This window comes from Dermacentor andersoni, chromosome 2, assembly GCF_023375885.2.
Source record: "Dermacentor andersoni chromosome 2, qqDerAnde1_hic_scaffold, whole genome shotgun sequence".
Taxonomy (NCBI): Eukaryota; Metazoa; Arthropoda; class Arachnida; order Ixodida; family Ixodidae; genus Dermacentor; species Dermacentor andersoni.
In genome coordinates, this window is record NC_092815.1 from 111,890,134 (window position 1) to 111,915,516 (window position 25,383).

Below are 25,383 nucleotides of genomic sequence, written 5' to 3' on the forward strand. Positions count from 1 at the left end.
ACTTGTTACACCATTGTCTTATAACTTGGTTTAACGGTACCTGAAGGACATCACTTGCAGGCACCACAAATGCATACTTACTGGTTGAGCAATACGTGATTTTGCATGAGAGGTTGTCCCGAGTGATGTTGCTGTTGGGCTGAGGCGGGTCCACAAAGGTCTGGCACATCAGGCACACAGTCAACCGCACACGTACACACTTGCCAAGCTGCAAAAGAAATGACGCACCAAAGTACTCGTTAGGAGAAATCTAGTCAGATTGTATGTTAACACTTACCGGCACAGAAGTGCAGTCAACAACTGCAATGATGAGTGCTTAGCACTGAGCTTTATCAAAAACTAGTGGTCAATACAAATGACAATGCACATTCTCCGAGCAAGTCAGTTCGGTCAACTTGAGGCGTTGTGCAATCCAATAACACACTGAGAGCAAGCTTATTCATTAGGTCCAACATGGTCAAATCAAATTTATGAACGAGTATATCATCACTGCTGGTGCTGATATGTCGCACTATATGAAGCAGTATATTAAGCAGTTTTTTTCATCGCTTTTTAATCTCATGGTGAACAAGGCTCCTGGACGGGAGCCTGAACGTTAACCTTACTAAATCTTTTCTGGTTGGTATGCGTCTTCACCTTTCATCAAACTTACAGGTACGTGAGGTGTGTCGCAAGAGTTGTTGCAGACGATCCAGACATCGTGAGCATCAGGGTCCTCCTCGTTGGGTGCCCGTGCCATGTGTGACCAAAAGAGGGCATCTCGCTGGGTGGCTGGCCACACCCTCTTGTGGATCTGGTGCACTATCACTGTCATGGGCTCTAGCACCTCAAGCACTTCCATGTTCTCTAAGGTTGCTGCAGGTAGAAAAGAGTAAAACAAAATTAAAAGCCAAATATATGAGCAACTACAGAATGCAAAGATTAATAATGTGCAGAAAACTAAGGTAATGTTCGATAGCCTTGCAAGAGAATGAGTATTCGTGATTGGTAGTCAGCATATGGAATCTGTGCAAGGGTATGTTTATCTTGATGAACCATGTAAAGGTTAGTATGCAAGGAACTAAGGTATTATTATGGCATGGGAACAACAATTCATAAGTGGCAATTAGCTGTTAGAATCTGCAAGTACCATAGTTGACCGTATATACCCTGCCCTCCCACTTAAATAAAGAAGAAAAAGATCCATACATATAATATGCAAAGGTACCTGCACACAACAATGCTCAAATCAGTGTAGAAAGTAGTCTCGTGGATGCACAACTCTACAATATCGTATCTTTGATCAGTGGCTCTGTTGCCCCCTTCCTCTGCAACACTGAACCTTCTGCTGCGCTGTAAAAGCCTTCCATCGAGCGCAGCTTTCATAATCTGTGTTTTGCTTCACCGAAACCCTGTGCACTCTTTGTAAACTGCTTAGATAAACAAAAAAACTGCTAACACAGCCACATTTCAAGGCAAAATTTGCATATAATTCGCACCCTAACTTTACTCTTAAATTAAAATAATCTTTGATGCAGGCTACATGTGCAAGAATACGATATGTTTCTCCAGGCCAATTACTTGCAGGGAACCTGCATAGCTGGAAGCACACTGCCACCTTGGCTTGGCCATCAGGTGGTGCTTAGATTAACAAGCCAAGAAGAAGCTGAAATACTAAAGACAAACACATAGGCGTGTGCCCAGTTATGAACGCAGCAGCATATGTGGCAGTCATTCACTCAAATTTCTTGCATAGTTTACTTGGCTTGTTGACCGCAGCATCACCTGACATCTGAGCCAAGGTGCACACTACAGTGTCTTGCCAATGAAGCAAGCACAACCACACGAAGAAGTTTTTACAAACGTTTTTAACGAATTACATGTACACCAAATCACCTGTAGCAGTATTTTAAACTTCAAACCAATGCACTAACTCATCCTGGATGGTACACCTGTTTCTTTCAGTGGCCTAAGTAACTCTGGTTGTGACTGCAGCTTCATTTGTCACCTTCATTCTTTTGTCTGTGTTACGCTCAAGACATATAAATGTATGCCGAGGACACAGCCAGATACTGGAAAATTAGATATACGCTAGTAGTACTAGTAATGAATCAATGAACACAAACACACAAACAAAAAAAGAGAAAGAGAAAGCCTGAAGAGAAAAACTGCAAGTAGGTTGAATTTAAGAAAAAAAAAAAACTGCACAGCTGGAACACAAGACAACATGAAAATGCTTAAACACTGTAAATTGCAGCACAGCACAAGACAGTAGAGCAATGGAAACAAAGTTAGTGAGGCCACCAGGATCTAGTTCACACGATGGAAGAAAAGCACTTGGCTTATGCATATCAGCATGGATTGCTGCACACACTGGATATATAGTTATGAAAAGCAACCCAATAAAGTTGATTTCCTTTAAAGGGCACCTCACCAGGCCTTTTAATTTGGTTATACGCTGGAAGTTGTTACGTGTCCTCTAGGGAGTGTTCTGCGGCAAACATTTTTCAAATCAGCTCATTAATAGCCGAGATAGAAATATTTCAGTGCCCTGAAGCCATGATTTCAGCAGGTGAGTTCCACTGCCAAGCGAGACACTCTCTCCACTCGCCCCGTCTAGCCTCCAGAAGCAAAATTCCTTCCCTGCGTTCTCCCATGCCGGACCTCAAGGATCTCGTGACGAATACATCATGGGCCCTGCCTTCATTTTTTTCTCCTCGCATCTTTTTTTTTTTTCCCCGGCAGGGCGTACTTTTGCTGATGGCTACGAGCGCGAGCTGTTGTTGTGATTGTCTCGTATCGCGCAGTGCATGATTTTGTGCGCTGTGCACGAGGACACATAACTAGCGGTATAATTCAGTCCTACACGAACACTGAGGCAGACACAAGTGGATCGCATCATGCGCTGGAACATGGTAGAAAATGGCATAGTTTCGGTACCTGCGCACGTGACTGCACTACCATCAGAACAAGCAGCTGAAATGGAAGTATATCTTTCTTACTTCAGTGCGAAGTAAAACAAAAAACCATGCATACATTCTGTTTGTGTGTTTTATTATTTCTCTATAGTTCAATTCGTCAATTCAAGCAACAGATCACACAAATAACAGATGTTGCCTTGAATAATTCTCGAAGTCAGGTGTCTCAATGACTGACATCACACTGCAAACATGACTACGTAGGCGCAGGGACACGTGTACATCACCATCTGGCTTGGAGCGAGGTCGCCGCGAGGGAAAGGGAAAACGGCATTCAGACTGAAATTTCAGACCTTTCCGTGGGGCGTAGCAATACAATACTTTGCAAACATGATCGTTAGCGTGCATTGTATGCTCTGCGCTTGTAATCTCAAAATGGCCAGACCTGGTGAGGGGTCCTTTAAGGGGGGACACAGGTCTTAAAAACCGAAAATCGCCCCAAAAAGTCGATTTTAGGGAATTACTTGTTTTGGCATCTGTAATGCCTAATCTACACCGTATCAAAATAATTTGCACAAAAACGCACCATAAGTGCGTTTGTTGATCTTTGCCTGAGCTTTTTTGGTCGTATTAGCCGCGAGCCAACAAGCCACTTCTACCATATACATCCGCACATTCTAAGCTCGTTAAGCGGACCATTATCAGTTTGTGCTTCAAGAATGCCCTTAGCAAGTCTTGCTGCCATGTAGTAGACGTAAGCTTTGAAAAGCAAACTCGACATTTGTCCTTGGCTGGATATTCTAAGGTGGTGCAAGTGTCTGGCGCAGAACGCATTTTAAGAGAAGCACGATCCAGCACACAGAAGTCAGTTGCCAATGCCACTCCTGGAAAACGCCCTAAAGTAAGTGTTGTACCTTACATGCACAGGATATCCCATAACCTGAAAAAGATGGCTCAAAGGGCGAATGTAAAAGTTGTTTTTTTCTGCTCCCAACAAGCTCGGCAAGCTTTGCAGGTTGACGGATCCAAATGTCGTCCCGTCCAATGGGTGCAGAAAGCATCACTGCAAAAAGTTTGTTGAGTGTGTCCACCGGGTGGTTTACAACCTCCCGCTTTCATGTGGGAAGCAATATATCGGACAAACTGGGCGTTGCCTCAATGATCGGCTCCGCGAACACAGCAACAACGTAAAAAATGGCACCGGTGGGTCCTTGGCGATTCATTGTCGCGATCATGGATGCAAACCTATTGAGGATGAATGCACGATTGTTTCTCGTGGTAGGACGCAGCTCATCCGTGAAATAACTGAAGCGGAGATGATTGCAAAATTGGGTGATAAGTGTGTCAGCTTCCCTTCACTGGCTCTCACAGAAAAAGAACTAAGTTTCTTGGAGGCGGCATCACATGACTCGTAACTATGTTACACGAATGCGCAGTTCATTTTCATGTAAGTGCATGCACAGTCTACACTGCTTCACATGTATGAAACCGATTCAGTGGTGCAATAAACTTATTTGAAAGTTTGCGCTTGGTATGTCTTCTCTTACGTCCCTATCATTTTTTATTGTGCAATAGCACTTGAGTAATGGATTACCAACTTGCCCGGAATGCTGCTCTCATTAAGAGCAAGCAGCTTTATTTGTGAGCTCCTTATCTTGTGTTCTCATCCTGATTTTGTATTTCTGAACAATTCAGTGGCATTCATTTCGAAAATGCAATGTATATATACACCGCACATGAAGCATAATATGCATGAATATTATGCTTTTCAACACACTAGCAGCACATGTGTGAAGGGGTGGTTTGCTGTGCTGCTAAGTAAGCTAATATACTTCACGTGTAAAAAAAAAAAAAAAAAAAAAAAAAAAAGATGATTTGCAAATCAGGAAAAGGAATCTTACTGTAAAATACTGCGGAAGTGCCTAGCATTAACATTTCCAGAACTTTAGATTTCTGAAAATATGTTACGCGCCCACCCCCTCCAAGGTGCCAGCATCAGCCAGCAAGCGCCATCAGCTTCTTCAATGAAGAGTTGGACAATACCCTCTTTGCTGTCATTACTTTCATTACCCCCATTACTTTCAAACGGAATGAGATGCTAGCCACGCTATCAGTAAGCGGCTCCTAACAGAGGAAGTGCTGAGAATTGCTAGAAACCTGAACCTTGGCAATTACAAGGCCTCAAGCATGTATACCAACTGGCGGAAGAAGCAATTCGGAATGACAATACACGTCACTCCCTCCACATGTCATGCGCTGAGGGAAGACTCCTAAGGAAACCTCCAGAAACCTTCGCGCAAAGATATGTTGAACTTTGTGTCGACGGCTTGGACTGCTGTGTCTAAAGACATGGTCACGTGGTCCTTCAGGGGGTGTGGAATCAGTAATCACGTTGGACGACAGTGAGGATGGGCACGTGCATTATCGACTTGCAGGCACCGAAGAGCCCGTGGTCTGTTCAAGTCGTGCAAGTGTCAGCGATGAATGCATTGACTTCCTATTCTGCACTGCCTCGGAAGAGTTGTTCGCTGGGTTCAGTGACAATGAGTAGATGCTAATGTACTACATTTATCATTTGAAAGCAAACATTTTTTTCGATTCAGTGTAGCCGCCGTAGCCCTGCCTCAGAGTTTTTCATTGGCTGCCATCTTAGTTTTTACTGCTCCAACCAGACAAGCACCCTTATCTAGATTAACCCAATTTTCAGTGAAAGTGGGGTGGGAGCTTCTGCAGTATTTCATAGTAAACAAACACACAAAATGATGTTCTGACTCAGTATGAAACGGACAGTCTCAATCATAGTCACAGTTAATCAGACTGGTACATGATCCTTTCAAAGCAACATTTTCACTTTTTGGCAAGCAAGGCTGATTAGTGCAATGATTATTAGTGGTGCAAAGCTCCCCTGTCAATGTCATCAAGTTGGCCAAAGTCAAGCGATTTCATTATTGACATTCAGTGAGCCAGCTCAGTGTTTTCCTTTGTCCAAAAGTGCCAACCAAATTGAATACAATACAGGATGAATTCCTGCCACAAACCTTCCCAGCTGTGTGTTCTGTGCCTACCATGTCTATGCTACAGTGAATCTAATGCAACTATTTCGTTTGATCTTCTTTTGCCCACAGTTCGGTTCCTCTGTTTTCTGAGCCCCAAATGCCCTGTTTAAGCTCTGAATTCCAGCCAGATCATTATCAACCCACACATGCTCTCTAATCCCTTTGAAATCAAATGATCTAACGTTCAATGTTACGCCTTCTCCATAATTTGTACATAGTGCTCATTAGTGCTCTTACATAGTGTTTGCTTACACGGCACTCCTTTTGGGTTTGTCATTAGCCAGCAAACTGCCAGCCTGTAGGGAACCGGAGCTGGCACGAGTTTGAGTGTGCCACTAAAATATGCTGACGCCGTCCAGTAGGGAGGTCACAGAAATGGCATGACATCTTGAACCATGAAAGGTGCCTGTATCAATGTCCTGCCATGCCTCATGTGTGCCTGCCTCATGTGTCCAGCCAAAGTTTGTCCACAAGCGTGTGCATTCCAACAATCTAGCATGTAGGTGCCATCAGGTCAAATTCCGGGCACATCTGGGCACATGTGCCTCGAAATGTGTGGTGAATTCACCGACATGTAACTGCAGCATGTCCTATTAAAAACTTTTCGCCCCACCGGCTAGGCTGTATTTCAGCACCGAGTGCCCATAAACAAGTTTTGAGGTAAAGTTGACTTCCATTAATTTGATCCCGATGAAAGTGGTTGAATTATTTGGCGGGCTGAATCAAACAAGTGGCAGAAGAAAACGCCGAAACGTGCTGTTTATTCACTTGGCAGTATATGCCTTTGGAGTGAGCTTCGCCGCAAGCACCATGTTATGCAGTGAAGCATACCAGGTGGCAAACAGTGCCACTGTTGCCGGATGTATACATGCTCCTTAATTTACACGTATATATGTGCAGTCTCCGATCACAGTATGAACATTGAGACGCCGTATAATTAAGGAACACGTACTAAGCCCCGTTAACGGTCTCATACACGAGACGCATGGAGGATGCAACGAGGGATCAAATTGGCACAGCAACGTCAGAAATCGCTCTGAATTGCTGCCAGTATGTTTATTCGGCGTCTAGATGCTTGTAATGTGACCTGAGACTAAAGCCCCTCAATCTCCAAAAGTTGCGCCAACCACTTCCCTCCTCCGCTCGGCACAGCCTCGACGGTGGTGCCACCCGTGCTGGCCCTGCTGTAGCAGACGACGGTTAACACGCTACTGGAGGAAATTCGCGGAAAAGTTCGTTCGAGCCCTGTGGAGCAGTTTTTTCAATCCAGATCTTGCTTTGTCAGTCGGTAACTGGCCTTAAGAATGTTGTGTTGGAATTGCCGAAAAAATAAAGAAAAGGACCATTATTTAAGGCATAAAGCACGCGCACGTTGAGAGTTTGTGTTGCTGAAACACGACGCATGCACACGGTGTGCTCAAACATGCGCGCAATTAGCAAAGTTTTAGGTTTTGACAGTGTGAAAGTATGTGTACGTGGTTTTGTAGGTTCACATACAGTTCATACGATGCCTGCTATACCCATTTACTTAATCGGATGCATAAAAATGTTAACGTTAAGCAGTAAAAATGTTGATCCTTATCAGCGGGCCTGCTGTCCTTTGTGGGCTTTCTCAGCCATTATATTCCTGCATACAAAACGTGCGAGTAGCCGCTGCTCATGCCTCCAATATGGAGGATGCATCCGGCAGCAGCCGGGATTGAGGCGAAATGCAAGAGGCCTGTGGAGAGATTCCTCGTTGGTGTTCCGTAATTCTCCTCACATGGGTGCAGTATGTTGCACCAGTCGCAGGGCACTTTTTTCGTTGCGGGGTGCTTTGGTAATCGCGACGATAGATATTTTCTTTTTAGAAGTACTGCTTCAGGAGGGCACATGTAACGGCTAACAGAGGCCTCTGGAGAGCACGTGACTTTTCAAGTGTTCCCGTTGCCGCTTTGGTGCCCTTGAGGCACCGTTAATAATACGAAATAATGACACATTGTTACAACTAGTCAATAAAATCTAATAAAGAAATACAAACCCGCCGAGGCGCTAACTTCTGGCGCAGTGCTATCGTGCCCGCGCGAGAATTACGAAATGCCAACGAGGAATTTACCGGCCCACGTAAACTACCATCAAAGTGCACGTTAAACATCCCCAGGCGACTTAAATAAAGTTATCGGGAGCCATCCACTCACTATGACCTCCCTCATAGCTTTAGTCGCTTCGGTATGTTAAAAAAAAGTTAATCACCACAAACCAAATCAATACATGCGGGCGTACATTCGAAGCTAAACGACTGCATCCGTAAGTCATAGTGAGCCTTGCAAAAGCGTCGAGAATGTGCTAATTTCTGGTGGAGCTCAAAACAGCATGAATAAAGTTGCTTTTATGTCACAGGCCAGCTGCAGATGCATACATTTTCACCGCAAGACGAAACTAGATGAAACAGAGCACAATAAAGAAAAAGTCAACTTCAACGCGCTAAAAGCACGCACAGCATGAACATACACTTTTTCAAAGCGGCAGACATGAACTAGGCTCAAAAGAAGAGGTTGTGAGGAACCGTGGCACTTCACAGAACCGTGCGTCTTTTTGCCACTTCCTCGAAGTTAGCCTGCCCGATCATATGTATCCACACTTTTCTTCTTTCTGCGTTGCGCTCGCCGGATGGTAAAGAGAGAAGCCTTTTGGCGCCGACGTGTCGGTTGCGGCAACCGAAGGCACAGTATCACGGCATCACAATTAAGTTCTCGTCCCTAACACACTCGATTTGTTCCGCTAAAGCACTCTATCAGTCCGTTTGCGCATACTTTTGTTGCACAGGGCCAACAATGGCGGTCGGAGTGCGCTGGAAAGAAAAAATATACGAAAGTGCAGCGCCTGCTTACACGTGACACAGATTGGCCAATGGGGGAGTGGAGGAGGCTGGGGTGACAGGAGGCATGGAGGAGGAAACGTCAGGGAGAGCGGGGTGGTGGAAAGATCTAAGAATGTCGCTACTTTTGCAAAATTGAGGAGCTTTATCCGAGACGGTGCGTGAGCACCTCTATAATTCAGGAACGTGTACAATGTCCTGTAACATTAGCCCCTTTAAATTCTTAGAATACTTCACCGCATAACACGGCTCTATTGCGGCGAAGATGACCAGTAAAGTTTGAATTTTCCGACGAAGGCTAATTTGGAGATCGAAATAACGGAGTTTTGAGGCCATGTACATATGTGTATAAGCGCCACCCGGGACCTTCAATCTGAAATTAATTAACCAAATAAACAGCAGTCAAATTAATCGAAGTTTACTGTATAATATACATCTGTTGCATACACATTTTTTTGCTAGGTATGGAAACAAATGTAAAAGCGCACACAGATCTACAGCCACGCAAAAGTGCACACTCACTCTCCCAGTCGAAGCGCACTTCGGGGTTGAAGAAGTAGTGGCAGACCTCGCGGCCCGTGACACCACGCACAATGTGCACTGCCTTGAGGGGGTCACACACGATGCCACCCTCTTCCACTTCTCTTCGGTACATCTTCATCTCACCGTCTTCAGCAAACAACTGCCAACCGCCCTCGCCAACGCCCATCTTGGCATAGCGCAGCTGTTCCATCGTAATCTCCTCCACCTGCACCAAAAATACAGGGAGTTACAAACTGAAAGGCAGCCAACATTTGAAACACAGCCAATACAGAGTCAAATATGACAAAGCCATAACAGTGCATGTCTTTTTTTATTTAGGTGACTAATGTCACCAAAACCTGCAGCAATGCATGCATAAAAATATGCCACCCGAGAAAACACTGTTTCGAGAGCTTCAACAGTTCATTATTTATTATCAGTATTAATTTACAGTACTGCTGACTCCTGTAAGAGTTGTTGCAGAGCGGGTAGCAAATGATGATCACATGATGACAAGTCCCTCAAACAGAGAGCAATAAAAAAGAAAAAGCACATCATGATTACATATATATATAAATATGTATACACACACAAAAAGAAGAGAAAGAATGCATACAACGGATCAATTAGATGGTAATGAATTTTCAAAAATTTACAGTTTCCTGCTTCAACTGCACGCAAGTCTAGGTTATTCCACTTTATTATCGTTCGGGGGAGAAAAGCATAGTGAAACCTTATTTTTTGGCTGAAATGGAACTATTGAAAGACTATGGTGCCTTCTAGTAGAATGGCCTGTTGAAAAATGCACACAGTTAGCAGTCTCATTCTCTAAATGCTCTTTAATGATTTTAAACATAAAGCATAATCATGCAATCTTATTCCTCTACGAGGTGTGTTTGAGACCAACTTTTGCCACCAACCCCAAAACAGATACACTGCCATAGCGATTAAAAGAAATCTTGCCACTTTATTTCGAACGCTTTCTAATCTGTTCATGTTAACCTGAGTAAGTGGTTCCACATAATGTTAGTGTACTCAAGAATAGGTAAACTAAAGAGTCTTGTATGCTGAAAGCTTTGTTTCCTATGAAGAACTGTGAAGGGAATGTTTAGTTTAATGTAGTTTCGACATTGCCTGGTTAGTGATTTGGGTTATGTAATTCTTCCAACGCAAATTATTGCAAATATGAAGATCTAGATATTTGTAATGCTCGACGCATGATAGTATGTTTCCATCCAGGATGTAGTCAAACAGGACACTTGCCTTTTGTTACAGACATGACAACACTTCTCAAAGTTTACTGACATTTGCCACGTGTTGCAACATTGAACCAGTTGATGAAGTTCTGTGTTTAGTTGTAGTTGAAGTTCTGCGCTTGTAAACAAATGCTAATATAGGCTAATGCTTTCACTCACCTCACACATATGACAAATACTGAACGACAAACCGCCGACGTTTTCAAGGTTAGTTGCCATCCGAGAGCTAGTCCTAAAGTGGCATGCTTTTGGCTGGCATACAAAAATTTGGATTTCATTGACTAATGATGGCAAATAATTTAATTGCTCAGAACTAATTGCAATAAATCGTTAATTGCTGAAAATAGTGTGGGTCCATCTGACTATGTTTGAATCCCTTTAAAGGGGAGCTGAAGCAATTTAAAAAAGAAGTGAGCTTTCAGCAAATTATATGTTTTCAGCCAATGAATATGAAAATCAGTTTAATAGACTACAAGTTACTGCAAGTCGCCTTAATTTAGCAAAAACGAGCAGCAGCAGCACCTGTGGGAGACGCCGTGGGTCAGTTAACAGGCTCTGTTGGAAAAAATTATTGTGACATCATCTTTGATAATCTGGCGAGGCGCATGATTCAACAGAGCACTCACGTACTTCTGTTTTGACATCCCCCTCACCATAGGTCTTTTGCTGCTACGCTTTGCATGCGAGGAGCGTGGATCTTTGACGAAAATTTAGACGACGATTGCGGCGCTACTGCGCACATAATTGAGAAAATAACTGCAGGATTTGAATTATACTGTGCAATCTTGCAATTCTAAAATCTCTTCAGTTTCCCTTTAATTAAGATGAAGTGCAGTGTTGTGGTATTACATTCGCTTACTTCAACAAACACAACATTACGTGCATCAGCTGACTTGCACTTACGTTGTTTCATTACTGCCACTGCTGTGGTGCACCACATACAATAACTTTTCAATTTCCCTTTCACAAGCCCCTTAAGCTGAACGAACATCCAGTGGTGAAGGTGGATGGTAGCAACAGGTGGGTTTTGACTGGCGGTCGAGACGGGCAATTACTTTGTTTAAGCATCTCCCACAATGTCAGCATGGTATTTACCACATACCTAGCCCATGGTATTGAGGGCAAGCTCCACCACTGGAAAAGCTGGCGCCAGGGTTGGCGTGATGTGGTATGAGAGATTACAACACAGCGGCTGCGTTGGCTGCTTCGGAAGCGCCAAAGCGAGCTGAAAACAAAAGTTTAAAGTCCCACCGGCGCTGCGGTTCTGATTAAGTGGGGAGGTTTCTGCCGCTTCAGGTACGCGCTTGACAAAACTTGAAAGCCCTATAATAGGTAGTGGCTGCCTTTGAAGGCGTCCAACATGGCAGGTGCCGCAGTGCTGGACAAACGCAACGGAGCCCGATGTCAGCCTTCACACGTACCCGCAGGATAAGAATCTGCATGAAGCTTGGATCACGAGATTTAGAACCGGCAAGCAGCCATCGGCTACTACTCGGGTGTGCAGCAAGCACTTCCGCGAGGAATATTTCTGATACGGAGTCGGGGCTGTGATGTTCGGTGAGTAGCAGAAAGCGCTCACTGAGACACTAGCCCTCGCGTGCTGCCTGGCTATTGTCGCGAAGCATTGGTCTACGAACTTGTTGGTGCTAGATACTGGCAACTTCACTGTAATGGAAAGGGAATGGTAGAAAGCAGACTAAAAAAGTCATGGCATGTGCTCATGCTTGTGTAGCACCAAACAATAAAATGTACTGGATTAAGAAAAAGCAGCAGCTGATAATTGCTCACTGAGAAGAGCGATAAACATACAGTGCGACACAACTTAGAAACAGCGATGTTGAAATGTCCAATACTTTACAAGAAAAGAAAAGAAAAAGATTGAATCGTCATGACGGGACGTCACAAGTCACTGCCGTAGGCGTCGAAGTCTCTAGCTATAACAAAATTATTTTTTATCAGCTCTGATAGTGTCCAAGCGGCAATGGTTGCTTTTGTACTGTCAAATGCTCATATGCTTTGACCTAAAGCTCACGGCCCGGCATGAAAACACGCTTGCAGCAAAAGCGAAACATTGTGTGCAGACATGCATGCAGATGTGCAGACCCTTTATCAATTACTTCTCTCCACCTTGTGGGTTACGCAGAACTATTATGCCAAACTCTTGCCTTTGCTTCGAGTTGTTGATGAATTCGAATTCGCCCTGCCATCTGCTAGCTGCCTGGTTAGCTCAAATGGTAGAGCGGCTGCCCCAGAAAGGCGGTGGTTCCAGGTTCGAGTCCTGGACCAGGACAAATTTTTCTTCAACTGCGAGGCTTTTCTTTCGAGGAACCCTTACAGGTTTCTTTTGTAGCAACTGCTGCGACCGGGTGGATGTCTCATTTTCCCTTCATTAAGTAAAAAAACTTCTTCCATTTTGAGAGTACTTACAGAAATGCCCAGGAGGGCTCCTGCGTGATGTTCTTATAGAGCGCCGACAGCCAAACCTATGAGGAGCATGCCACATTATCCTTCATACTATGCAAATGAGGCACTTCTGACAGATGGCGCCTTCGTAAACCCTCGCCCCCAATTTACCACATATAAAGCAATAAGCATTAAACAAAGCAATCATTCCCATATTTTCCTTTGTTTAGAAATAGGGAACTATCTGATATTCGGAGGTAATTTCTCTTAAATATCCGTACTCTAGCGATTAGAAAAATTTTTTTTATTTAAACACCCCAACACAAAAACATCAATGCGAAGTTCCAGAAACTCCTGACTATCAGCACTCATAAGCATGTGTGGCAGAAAGAAAGGCAACAAGCGCTGTGCAGATTTCATCCCAATACATCACAATGTGTATGGCGTCGATATAGCGTATTTCGGGCCAATGCGTACAGCAAGAAGATTTTAAAAACTATTATTTTACATGAATAGAAGCAGTTAAATGTATAAAGGCTGGGATGGGACCAGCAACCTCAAAGTTACTTTAGCATGCAGTTACTTTAAGAAAGGAACCTGCACTTCAATTTTCTATTTTTTTTTTATTTCTGGGTAGATATTGATGAAACTTGCCAAGTTTGTGTGTTATCAATGTACTAACTTACGATATATATTCAGTATTATAGTGCAGTAAGCAACTTTTTAGAAATTCAAGAAATTAATTTTTTTTTATATATAACTTGCTAGCCATTTACTAAAATATATGGTGTAATAAAGATCAACATAAAAAAATTATACTGAATGGTCAGAGTTTGCAGTGCTACAAGAATAAATAGGCTAATTTGAACCAAAGTTATAGCATCTCCAACTTTATAAAGTTAGAAGTTGAAGAACCCGAAGAAACCTCATTAATATGTACCCGCTTATTGTGTAACTGCAGTTTAAACGTAGCCACGAAGATTCCCCCACCCAGCCCCCATTGAACCCCATGTGCTGGCTGACTGGTTAAGCCATAGTCGCTCAGTGCCCACCATATGGTTAGTGTGTACTATTTTCTTTCTTGTTCTACACGCATAGACACAATCGGCAAAATCTCATGTGTGCAGACATTCGATTCTCGAGTTGCGACACCCGGACGACAGCTGCCAGCAATAGTGATGTTTAAACAAGGCTACCATGACGAAGTTCCTGCTCAGCTGTTGCAGACTGCAGCACACAAAAGCATGGCCTTCGAGATTCACTTCCAGTAATGCGAAGGCGCTGCCGGTAGGGGTGCGAATTTGCTGTCACCATCGAGCTTAATCCAATCCAAGTAGTAACCACGCAGAAGTACATATTTTTTTAAATGCTTACCCAACGAGACAAATGTCCGTCTGTCCGTCCCGCAAGACGACAGCTTTCAAGATAAAGCCCGCAGCAGCGAGCAACTGTACCTGCACGCTGCCTGTCGCTTCAACGCGAACGCGGCAACGGTGGCGAGAACACAGCACTCACAAAGCTCTCGGCACAAGCCGCACTTTGCCCCTTTCGCAGATCGCTTTCAAAATGTGGGCCCGCACGTCTCTCTTCAGCACGCAGTGGTGGAAAGGCAGCGCACAGAGCTATTAGCAGTTGGCACTCTCTGTCCGCATCGCAGATCGTTTTCAAGATACAGTCCCTGCGGCCGTGCTATATATGCAGGCGCCGTCGGTGTAAGTTTGACCATGGTTCATAATTCTTTGACGCGGATGGATAAGGTGCTAATGAGCAATAACAGCTTATACTGATCAGAACGTCATCAGCGCACCGGGCGCCACCACCTGCAGTACTTTGCTTACGTTATCAATGCACCTTGCACCGCCGTGCGCGCCAGTTCGTATCGCCGCATCGGTGTCGTTTGTTTGTACTGGCCGGATCAAGTTTCATAACATTGATAATGACACCGAGCTGCGTGATGAGCAAGTGGCACAATGCTTACGCATACTTAGACAACTCCCATTTGAAGTTCCTGCGTGCCAGTGTGTTTGCAGTTGTGGTGTTGTCATGAAGTTAAACGGTCTTTGCTGCGGCACGTCGTGTTTATGTTATCGAGAAGTCGACATTACAACTGCGGAGTCCTCAGTTAGTGACATTGTTGCCGCCGTCGCACCTCGCCCATCTACAAGTGAAAGTGACGACTGCAACGACGGTGTGGAAGTGGATGACGGCCCTTCATTATCTGGTGTGGCGCACGCTTTGAGCATCATGCGAGCTTTCGCAGAGAAGCGGGACAAACTCATGGACAAACTCGCTTGCGGCCTTACCGAGTTCGAAGATGTCGCAGCAAGGCCACCACAGCGGCAAGTGATGATTGCCGATTTTTTGCTGCTTAACCACAAATAAAGTCTGCCTGAGTGCACGTGTTTGAGAGCATCATGACGTAGTTCTTTTCTGGCCGGTAAGCAGCTTCTAAACTGGTTAATTCGTACATCGTTTAGTGCATACCTAAACATCGTTCCCGGCCGACTACATATTAACGAGGTTTGACAATAACAGCCAGGACAGATTATTACATTTAAAATTTCTTCAATAATATTTGTTTATATTATAGGCCTACAGTACTCTAATTGTCTACCTTTCTGACAAAATAAAAAGTAATTATTGCAATAGGATAAGTAGAACAAGAGATATTATGACTCTAAAATTGTGGCACCATCAGAAATGCTGCTTTGAGAAAACAAGGAAAAAAACCTTTCCCGACATCTTCATGGTCGTTATGACAAACACTAAATCAATGAAGGATGATACAGGAGTCCAATAAAGCAAAAAATAAATGTTCTACACTACCCTGGAGTAAAGGAACATGAAAAGATATTTGTGCCAATTTTTGACTCTAAGAGCAGCCTCCCCCCTTAACTCGGCACTTAATCTGGAAACGTATACAAAGGGCACTCAATACACAGTATGCAGAGAAGTTAGCAGCGCGGCGGTTCTTACCAATGCTGGTGTTGCATACCTAATGGTCTTCTTCGACTTCTTCGTCATGATAATTGCTATAGCAGCAACAGTCTAATCGTTACAACTGATCTTCCCAGCGGTTGCCTACAGAGTGTGCATGCAGCCAAAAGTTCCCAATCTAACTGAAGACAGTACAGAAAAAAACAGAAAAAAGAAAAAAAAAGAGCACCTGTCATGCTGTTTACGCTGTTGGGCACTGTCATATCTGGGACAAAGCTTCCCTACTCTAGAAATAAGGTCAAGTACAAATGTTTGGCAGAAATTGAGGCTGTGAACAAGAGGTAAACAAAGAAATAAGAGAAAAGAAAAATGATCCAGTCTATTCAAGGTGAACCACAGTGGTTGGTACAATGTAAACAAAGAAAGAAAGTGTTCTTTTGACAAGCGAGGCCTTTGGTGGGATGGAAATGACAAAGTACACGAACCTCGTTCCAGAGTGGATGTTGAGATGCTGCAGAGGCTGGTCGCAGCATCTCGCGTACCCTGTTCTTTATTTGACGCTGGAAGAAAGAAAAAAAGAAAGTCACGTTATTTGAGCAACTTTCCTAGCAAAGATAATAAAAGTCTTCATGGCAGCAAGAGAGAAAGAAAGAAAAACATTTGTATAAGAACGACACTTATAGGATATATGAATAAAGCAACAAAAGAGCAAAGGTGGTTGCAATCTCAGTGCACAAAACAAAAGAAACCAGTGCAACAAGAAATTGCTACAATACGAGCATTCTTTCGTGACACGAATCCCAGTGTCACGCCTGATGAATTCTACGTCAAGGATGACAGCTGTTGCTCCAACAAGGTTTTATTGCTCGTCAATAAAATTAACTGAGGGGGGGAGGGGGGGGGGGCTGCCTGCTGCTAGGACAAATTTCGACAAGCCATGTGAGTACAACAAATGCGACTTACAAAAGTAAAAAGAATTGGCAAGACACGCAGTGTTACGCTGTGAAATGTCAAACATTCATCAGGTGTCCCATGAAGGTGAAATGTGCTGTGCCATAGTAGTAAAGCTGGCCCAGACTTATATGCTAGAAGTTGTTATAACGTTGCGTGACAACTAGGAGTGTGTGAATGTCGAATAGTAGATTTTGAATAGAATTTTAAAATGAGTCAAGAACAAAAGCCAAATATCAAACTGAATATCAAATTAGAAAATTTTTCGAGAAATCTACTGCTTACAAATTTTAGGCAAGAAAATACAGTGCTGCAGAGTCTCAGAAGTTTCCTAGCATTGCATAACAAGAATGTAGCACGCTATCAGTAATTTAGGTACGTAGAAATGAAGATATGCAGTACGGTCTACCCATAATAAAGGGAACACCAAATTAGTATGCCAGCACTAATTACTGCTCGGCTATAGTATACGAAGGTCTGAAAAATATCTTTTTACCAATGGAACTTCTGTCGAAAAGAATCAAGTGCTTTTATCCCACTGAAACTAATGAATTAGTGATGTTCTGTTGTACTGAATACCAATGAGGTTCTCAGTTTTAACAGCTGACCTGTGTATTGCGGCAATCTTTTATTTGTTGCATAGAAAGCTTTGCTTTCCATTTTTTCTCGAAAAAACAGAAGGGCTACCCCAATTCTACAGCAGGTAGGTTATCGTAAGATCAATTTGCGCAACAGACAAAAGGACCACGCAACACGTTACTCCATCACAGTTCAGAGTGTAGACAACAACGACAGTTAGGAGTAGGTGCTGTCCACACCGTTTCATTGTCAGGTTCGGCGTGATTTGCCACTGGTCGAAGATTCTGAAATGTGGACGGTCATGTCAAGTTCGCGTGATGCTTGTTGTGAACTCGCTGCCAAAGACAGTGAATTAATGATACCAACTGCCCCCATGTCACTGTAGACAGTCTGCAGTAACAAGCGAGTGATAACGTTAAAGTGCACTTTTTTTTCTTGACCATTTCCTTCTGCAACAACTTCGGGCATTGAAGGGATTAAAATAAAATAAAAAAATCTTAAAATATTTCAGTAGTCAGCAATGTAAGACATTGGGTTAGCAAAAAAGCTGAATGCTTGTGAACCCTCACATTGGCACACAACCTCATATAAAAAGTTTCAATCTGTAGCAGTTTTTGTGGCCTACACAGGACCCATTAAATTATAAATGCCATGCCTTAACTGAGCAGAAATTCACATCTGTTGCGAAACCTGTGTCCCATAAACTCTTGCAGCCGACTGTAGGCTTTAGCCCGTTCAACCCAAATATATATTGTCATTTTAATAACAGATTACAGTACAACAAACGTTCAAATAAATCATATGACAAATCTATACAATATCATCACCAAGACTCGCAACGGTGCAGAAAAGCACAACCAAGGTTTACTGAGGCATCATGCCCAAACGGCAACGAGGAAGTGCTCAACTAAGTCATCTTACCCGTTCCTCCTCCTGCTGCTCATTCCTGTCCAGTGCAGCATCAATGGCGTCAAAGAACTCATCTTCATTGATCATGCTGTGTGGTCCCTCCTGCACAACAAGGGGGGGATCCCAAGAGCGCAGGCTCGTAAAAAAAGCCTCAATTATTAAACAACACAATTTCTGCTTAGAACTTGCTCCAAATAATTCATCGGGTCAAGTACCTATGAGCATGTCTTAATTCAATACAGTTGTAAGAACCTCTACTCAACAGGTTGTCTTTTGCGTGGATAGCCAGCATGTGAAATAACGCTGATGTAAGTTCTTTGTTAGCCATTCATTGCAAAAGATAAACAGACAAATGAACCCTGATAAGGTGCACCGCAAGGAAAGATCAATTCCCATGACACAAGTGAGATTCTAGAGGCGTAGCAGGAGGCACTGATAAAAGCTGCCTCCTGTCCCTGCTTTGCATACGGTGTGGAAGTTCCTGTGGTGTTGGGTTGCCCATACGTGGGAACATCACATGACGTGGCGTGGGCATCATCCGCATAGTCTCAAGTAGCCAGCCTTTGTTTTTGCTGCCACAGCCTTAGGTTCTTTGTTTTCTTACAGATATCTTCAGGGCCAGCATAGCATATTGCGCAAGTCCTCCCCATACATAAGCAAACCATGGATATACCTTTCAGGCACCAGTTAATCTTGCCTTTTAGCAATCATTTCTTTTTCTTCACACTTTTATTACATCTTCAGTGTTGTCAAAAAGCAGACAACAGAAGTATAAAGCAAGAAATCTCATTTTTTTTTTCAAGTTTCATGTGCCCAATATGCAGTCTCCAGGCATCAACTTCATACTTCAGGTATGAAAAAGGAACCAAATATTTCAAACCTATTGCACCTAAAGGGTGTGGCTAGCCACATTCAGAAACTTGTACAATGCAGTCCATTACTGAAAAACCACAAGAGAATAAGGTATCCTACCGTGTAACCTCATAAGGGTTGTGCCTGCAGGCATCCAGACATTCATCCCCTTTTTCATGACAGAACTCGTACACAAACAACTTATAACCTCTGACCAAAAGTGTTTTAAGCTGTAAGCAACACGGTTTGATTATTTCATGACTGCGCCTATGCAGATCTATCACCAATGATCGATGCTTTAAATAGCAGATTGAAATATTGGAGCCGTTTTTTATGCACTTATGTGACTTAGTGATGTCACTTAGTCCAGGCACTACACTTCTAGAACAACTAAATTTTCCCACTCTTGCGATGTTGTGATTTTTGAGAGCTTTCTGTGAACTAATGGGCACATGTAGTAGTGAAAAGGGGCATGGCTGTCACCCTCTGCCACGCTTGAGAAAGAAGCATGCTGCTCATGATAAAGCTGCACTAACATCAAATTTTTGTGATCAAAAGACTCCCAAGCAAGTCAAGAATTGTATTACGTAGCCGGCTTTGCCATCTGACAGTACTGAGCAGGGATGCAGTACTTGAAAGCGACGCCAGCTGTTCACTAGTAAGCTTTAGTTCGGGGTCTGAGTAGTTTTATTCAACCAAAGTGCAGTTCTAAAGGTCTGCCACATGTCCAACATGTGAATCTGGCATTTCCAGCCGGTTTATAAGGGTTTCAGTTTCGCTTCTCTTGTAAAATCTTGGAAAGGGGCGCTGTTGGTGTTACCACACATCAAAAGTCGCTAACATGGCATCAGCCTGCATGACTGTGGGACGAGGAAAGCGTCCCGCTTGAAACTATGCAGTGCTTGCACTTAAATTTCGTGACAAGGACTCTGGCCATGAGTCTGAAGATGACAGCAGACCATATTCAAGCTCTGATGGCAACAATGTTTTAAGTTAGCCTGGAACATCTGCGAGTTTCCCTGAAGATTTTTGTTTACAGCCTTGAGCCACCTCCTTCCTCGTGTGCGCTTATCTGCCAATCTTTGTGTGACCTCGGAGCTCTGCTGACAATCTTCAGGGTGCATGCTTCATCTGGTTATAAAGCGCTGCCATCGGCAGCAAAGAAAATTCTGTTCATGCCAAGAAGGCCTCCCAGAGCACATCTCGGCCCAGCACTACGGAGCAGTGCAAGATTGTTTACAAAGGCGCAGGATTTCTTTCTGCTTTTCTTCACTGCGGAGATAATAAAGACAATCTGAAGAAATGCAAGCAAATACGCTTGGATGCATAATTCTGGAGTTGCTCAGCTAAGCTGAGAGAGATCAGTCCTGGAAAGAGGTGACTCCAGATGAACTGGTGAAGTCCATTGAACTTCTCATTAGACCATCCTCAGAAGACGTTGAAAAGGCAAAACTGCAGATTGTCTTACAAGAACCGCAAATTTTAGCAAAAAACAGATGCTTAGTGCGAAAAGTGTAGAGTGCACCTGTGCTTCACAAAGAACCAGGCATCGCTTCATTGCATGGCACGAGCGAAGAAGTGGTTGCTGGTCTTAGTGTCTTTTTGACTCTGAAAATGGAAGCGCACTGAGCATTTATTCTTCAGACACTATTCCTTGGCAATTTATCTTTAGAATGCATATTCTGAATTTCCTTCAATAGTAATGTTATTGTTATGTTTCTTTTTTATTGTCGTTTTCATCAACCGGCCATAAAAATGGCACTTTCTAGAATTGTTATGTGTTGCTTAATGTTTTGTTTTGCAGTGTATGTTTTTTTGGAAAAAGCATTACATTATGTACAACTTGTTATGCTGCAATGTGCGCTGGAATACTATTTGTAGGGGCAATTTTTTTTTTCTGAGACGTATAAGAAATGGCTATTTTCTTATGGTAATGGAAGAGTTAAGCATGATTATTTTTTTTTCTTACAATTTTACCGCTTATTGTTGCTGTGCGCTGTTATAGAGACAGCGCCTGAAGAGGATCATGTACAACCCCTCAAAAATTATGAACACCCATATTGCTTTCAAGAGGTGGCAACAGCTAAACATACATGCCCCACATAAATGTGTTCAATGAGGCAAAATGTTACAACAGGAAAACTACTTGTTACATGTTACATTCTTCAAGTACTTTAACTTGGGATGACCATATCCGCGAAACTCATAAAAAATTGTGCAAAACTGCGGGTATGCTAAACAAATGTAGACATATCATTCCTCAACGTATAAAACTACTAATATATAACTCGTTAGCCCTTTCTCAGTTATCCTACGCCCACCTAGTATGGGGCAATACAACAAAGATGAATCTAAACTGACTGTTCCTAATTCAAAAGAAGTTTATGAGAATAATTGCAAACGTCCCATATGATTTTCACACGCAACAACTCTTTAAACAATTTAAGGTTATAAATGTCCATAATTTTTATAATTATCATTTACGCCAGACATACTGTTCGGCCACAAAAAAGAACAACTCTTTTTACAGTGAGATTTCAGAATTAAGAGAAAATATTGCCGTATAGACTACGCGTCACCACAATATTTGGCACATACCTACTCCTCAAAACAACTATGCGAAACAATCACTTTTACTCTTCCAGCTCTGCTCAATAATCTTGCCAACAAATCTGTAGATGTGTCACAGTTGTCCAAAAAAACAATGCGAGATCAGTTCCTGTGAGCTATGATGCATTTATTTATCTATTTTCTTGTATTTCGCTCATAAATGTGAAGCTTTCCTTTGTATTTTGCGAAATGCTTATGTCCCCTTGTGCAATCATTGTCCGTGCATATGTGTAAAAGCAGTCATTTGTATGAAAATTGTTTAATAACTACTGCTGCTGCTGCTACTATGTAAAGGGGCAGCCACTTCGTCAAGCTACTAATCTCAGTAGTTTTTTTGTGGCTACTCCTTCCTTGTGTATTTGTTCAAGGAGAATAAAATTCAATACAATTCAACTCAATGTTTACAAGTCAGAATCTAATTCATGGATCACAAGTAATCTCTGCAGACCTGCCAACCTTACAATTTTAAGAACACTGCAGTCAAAGCCCAAAAATACTACAATTTGGTGAAATTTACTAAAGTTATTTTATTACTCAAACTGCTGACTGCTGAAAAAAATTCAAAAGCACCATTCTGTGGGAATGGACGCTTTGTTCTGTAGTCGCAGCAAGAATGTTCGGTGCCACACACCAATGTAAATGTCCCAGAAGTTTATTCCCGAAATATTCACGTAACAGCAGTCACATATTTGGTTGCCGCTGCACATTTTGCTCTATCAGCTTGTGGCACAGCTAGATGCAAGTTCAAAAGGTAGTGCAGGTCTGAAAAATTAAGGTTCTGGGCAACCAATAGGAGAGCTGTATTTGTATTCTCTTAAAATCAGTTTTGCACTAAACTGGATGCAAATGAAGAATCCTAGAACTATTGGTGGCAATGTGACAATTGCAAACAAGTTCAAAATCTCAGGAATTTACTATAAAATTGTATAAATGTTGGATGGCATGTCGCTTCATATAAATGAATTTGATGATCTCTCTCATATTTGCCGATGACTATACACACTCCTACCTGCAGGTCGGCACAATAAGTGGATGGTCACTTATACTCACCAATATTCTTTCAGGCTATAAACTCATTCCCGTCTTCCGTACTTGTCGACACTCACTCATGGCCATACCTGCTCACTGACGCTCACTTGCACCGTGTTTATATACTTGCTTTCACTCACACTGGTCACCAGCTAATGCTCAACACTTGTGCCAATTCACACCCACCAGCACTTACCACGTTCCTACTCGCGCCAGCTCACACCTGCCGACAGTCACTCGCACCGACTCAAACTTACTGTCACTGACTTTCATTCATACTCACGCTAGTCGGCACTCATTCCTGTCAATTCCCATGTTCACTCAAACTCCCCAGCACTAGTTCCCGTTCATACCCACCTCCAGTCACACCTTTTGTCACTTAACTGCACTCTCTCCCATGTATGTGAAATCAGTGTAGAGCAAGTGCAAGTTGGTGCGCTGAGTGAGTGAGTGTGCTGACCTACGCCTCTACCCACCAAGATTTCTACCTCCTCCTAATGGCACTACAGCCGAAGTCTGGACTACAAGGGTGCTTCGTATTGAGACGAACCAATAAATTAATGACTGAAGTGCTGCTCACCTCATAATCGGGGCCTCCAAGGACAGCTGGAGGCTGCGACCTGGCCTCGGACATGGCTTGTTTGTAGGCCTCCTCCATCTTCTTGCGCTTGTCCACCTCCTGCGTTCACAGCGCAGTCCGCCGTTCCTTAGATGATGCCTGAACTCCTTTTGAAGTCTCCCCACGTCACTCTAACATGCAGCACTTCGCTGCAACTTTGACACAGCTCCCAGAACAGGAAAGCCCAACACTGTGTCCTGTTATGACAAACTCAACATGCCAAGCACCTGCAAGACAGATTCTTTTTCTCTTTAACAAAAAAAAATTATGTTGGTTTATGTACCCCAGTAACTACTGACACAGAGTGGCAACTTGTGCGATTCACATTATAATCAATGCATCAACTGGCTGGTCAAGTGAGGCACACCAATAAAATTTGATGCCTCCTTCCGCTAGTATGCCCCATGCACAGACTGCTCTACTGTTCACCCAATCTGGATGTGCCCAAATGTGACACAAACAAATTTCAGCACATGTCTGTTATATAGATGAATGTACGACTCCAACTCTTGTGGAGTCATGCCATGAAAACACAGAATGAAAGTTGTAAAAATAATTTTCTTGAGCTTTTACCGAATGAATGTTCACAAGCCTTAAAAAGATGCCTGCAGCTATAATGAACGTTAGTAGGACACTTCACTGTTGCATGTATGAAATCTTAAACGAGCACCTGTTTATATGCAGAAACACTGAGGTTTGTTTAAGTTATTCACTCTACTAATGCCAGCCTAAATTTCAAGCAAGCTATGCAGCTGAAGTTGTGCAGCCACATGTCCTAGAATTACCAATTACTTTCATCTTATCTGTGCAACTACGTACCATGTACTATGAACTAAATTTTATAGACACAAAGATTCTTAGAGCAAAAGGTAAATGCTCCTTCAAGAAAAGAACCCTTGCAGCCCTGTCAATGGCTGGATATTCTTCTCTTCCCCAAATTTCAGAAACGAGATAGGTATACTTGAAGGTCTTCGATTTTTACACTTTGTCCAAACAAACAAAAACTACGTAAGGAAGCACTTTTTTTTTTCATCGATCTCCAAAGCCAATGTCCCACGCAAGAAGCAACCACGTACATGTGCCTTAAATCCCACGCAAATGCCCAATCACTATTACATACAGTACTCATTAAAAAAGTCCAACAGTACCAGTTTCAATAGTAAGGAATCGGTCACTACTTGATAATGAGAGGCAAAACAAAACAAAATGCGTACAGGCAGAGATAGCTTCTCTGCCTGAACGGATGCCATTTGAAAAAAAAAGAAATGAAAAAGAATGTACATTATGTTATCTGTCCAGGTAAATAAGATACAACTTAGCACACACGATGAGGACACAAGCAGCAAAAAACAGTAATCACACCAAGCAGAGCAAAAGAATGAGAAAATATGAACAACACGAGCACTGCAGCAAACCTCTTCATCTTGCGGGTAGCAGCCAATCTGGCAAATGCACAAGCAGGAACAGAATTTTGTCAGCTTGGTGGAGAAGCGGGCGCGGCAGCACCACGCTGCCATCTGCCACCGCCCGGCAAAGATCAGATCGCCTGCCTGACTGGGCTGCCAGACAAGGTTGCATATCAGGCGGAGAGGGCAGGGCCCGCTCCCCCCCTCCACAAGCCATGAAACCCGAGAGGTCAACTAAGATAACAGAGTGAGCTTGCCCCCTGGGACATGTTGACAGCGCAGAACAAAGTGAAAGAAGACCTCCAAACTGTTGCAAACAGGAGGCTACAGTGGAATTTTGAGCTACTACATGGCAGGACAACAGTGGCAATGCACATTACGCAGAATGCCAAGGCGATGCTCTTATGAATAAAGAGGGCACAACGCATGCATGCACTTATGAACACGCTGCTTAGCTTTAAAACTGTACACATACAATCTCCTTTCATTTCGTTAATGTA

At 43.1% G+C, this 25,383-nt stretch overlaps 1 protein-coding gene and 1 non-coding gene across 2 annotated transcripts in view; one reads left to right on the top strand and one right to left on the bottom strand.

The window, feature by feature from the left end:
• Positions 1–25,383, bottom strand: part of cert (ceramide transfer protein) — a 55,863-nt gene that overhangs the window by 7,111 nt on the left and 23,369 nt on the right. The window contains exons 6-11 of the mRNA XM_050188133.3: positions 23,439–23,537; positions 18,380–18,469; positions 16,414–16,488; positions 9,333–9,558; positions 653–855; positions 82–208 (exon numbers count right to left, since the gene is read on the bottom strand). Of these exons, the coding sequence (XP_050044090.1) occupies positions 82–208; positions 653–855; positions 9,333–9,558; positions 16,414–16,488; positions 18,380–18,469; positions 23,439–23,537 (820 nt within the window). The remainder of the gene's footprint in view (positions 1–81; positions 209–652; positions 856–9,332; positions 9,559–16,413; positions 16,489–18,379; positions 18,470–23,438; positions 23,538–25,383) is intronic.
• TRNAS-AGA (transfer RNA serine (anticodon AGA)) lies at positions 12,805–12,879 on the top strand. Its single transcript has one exon. It is a non-coding gene; the product is annotated as a tRNA-Ser (tRNA).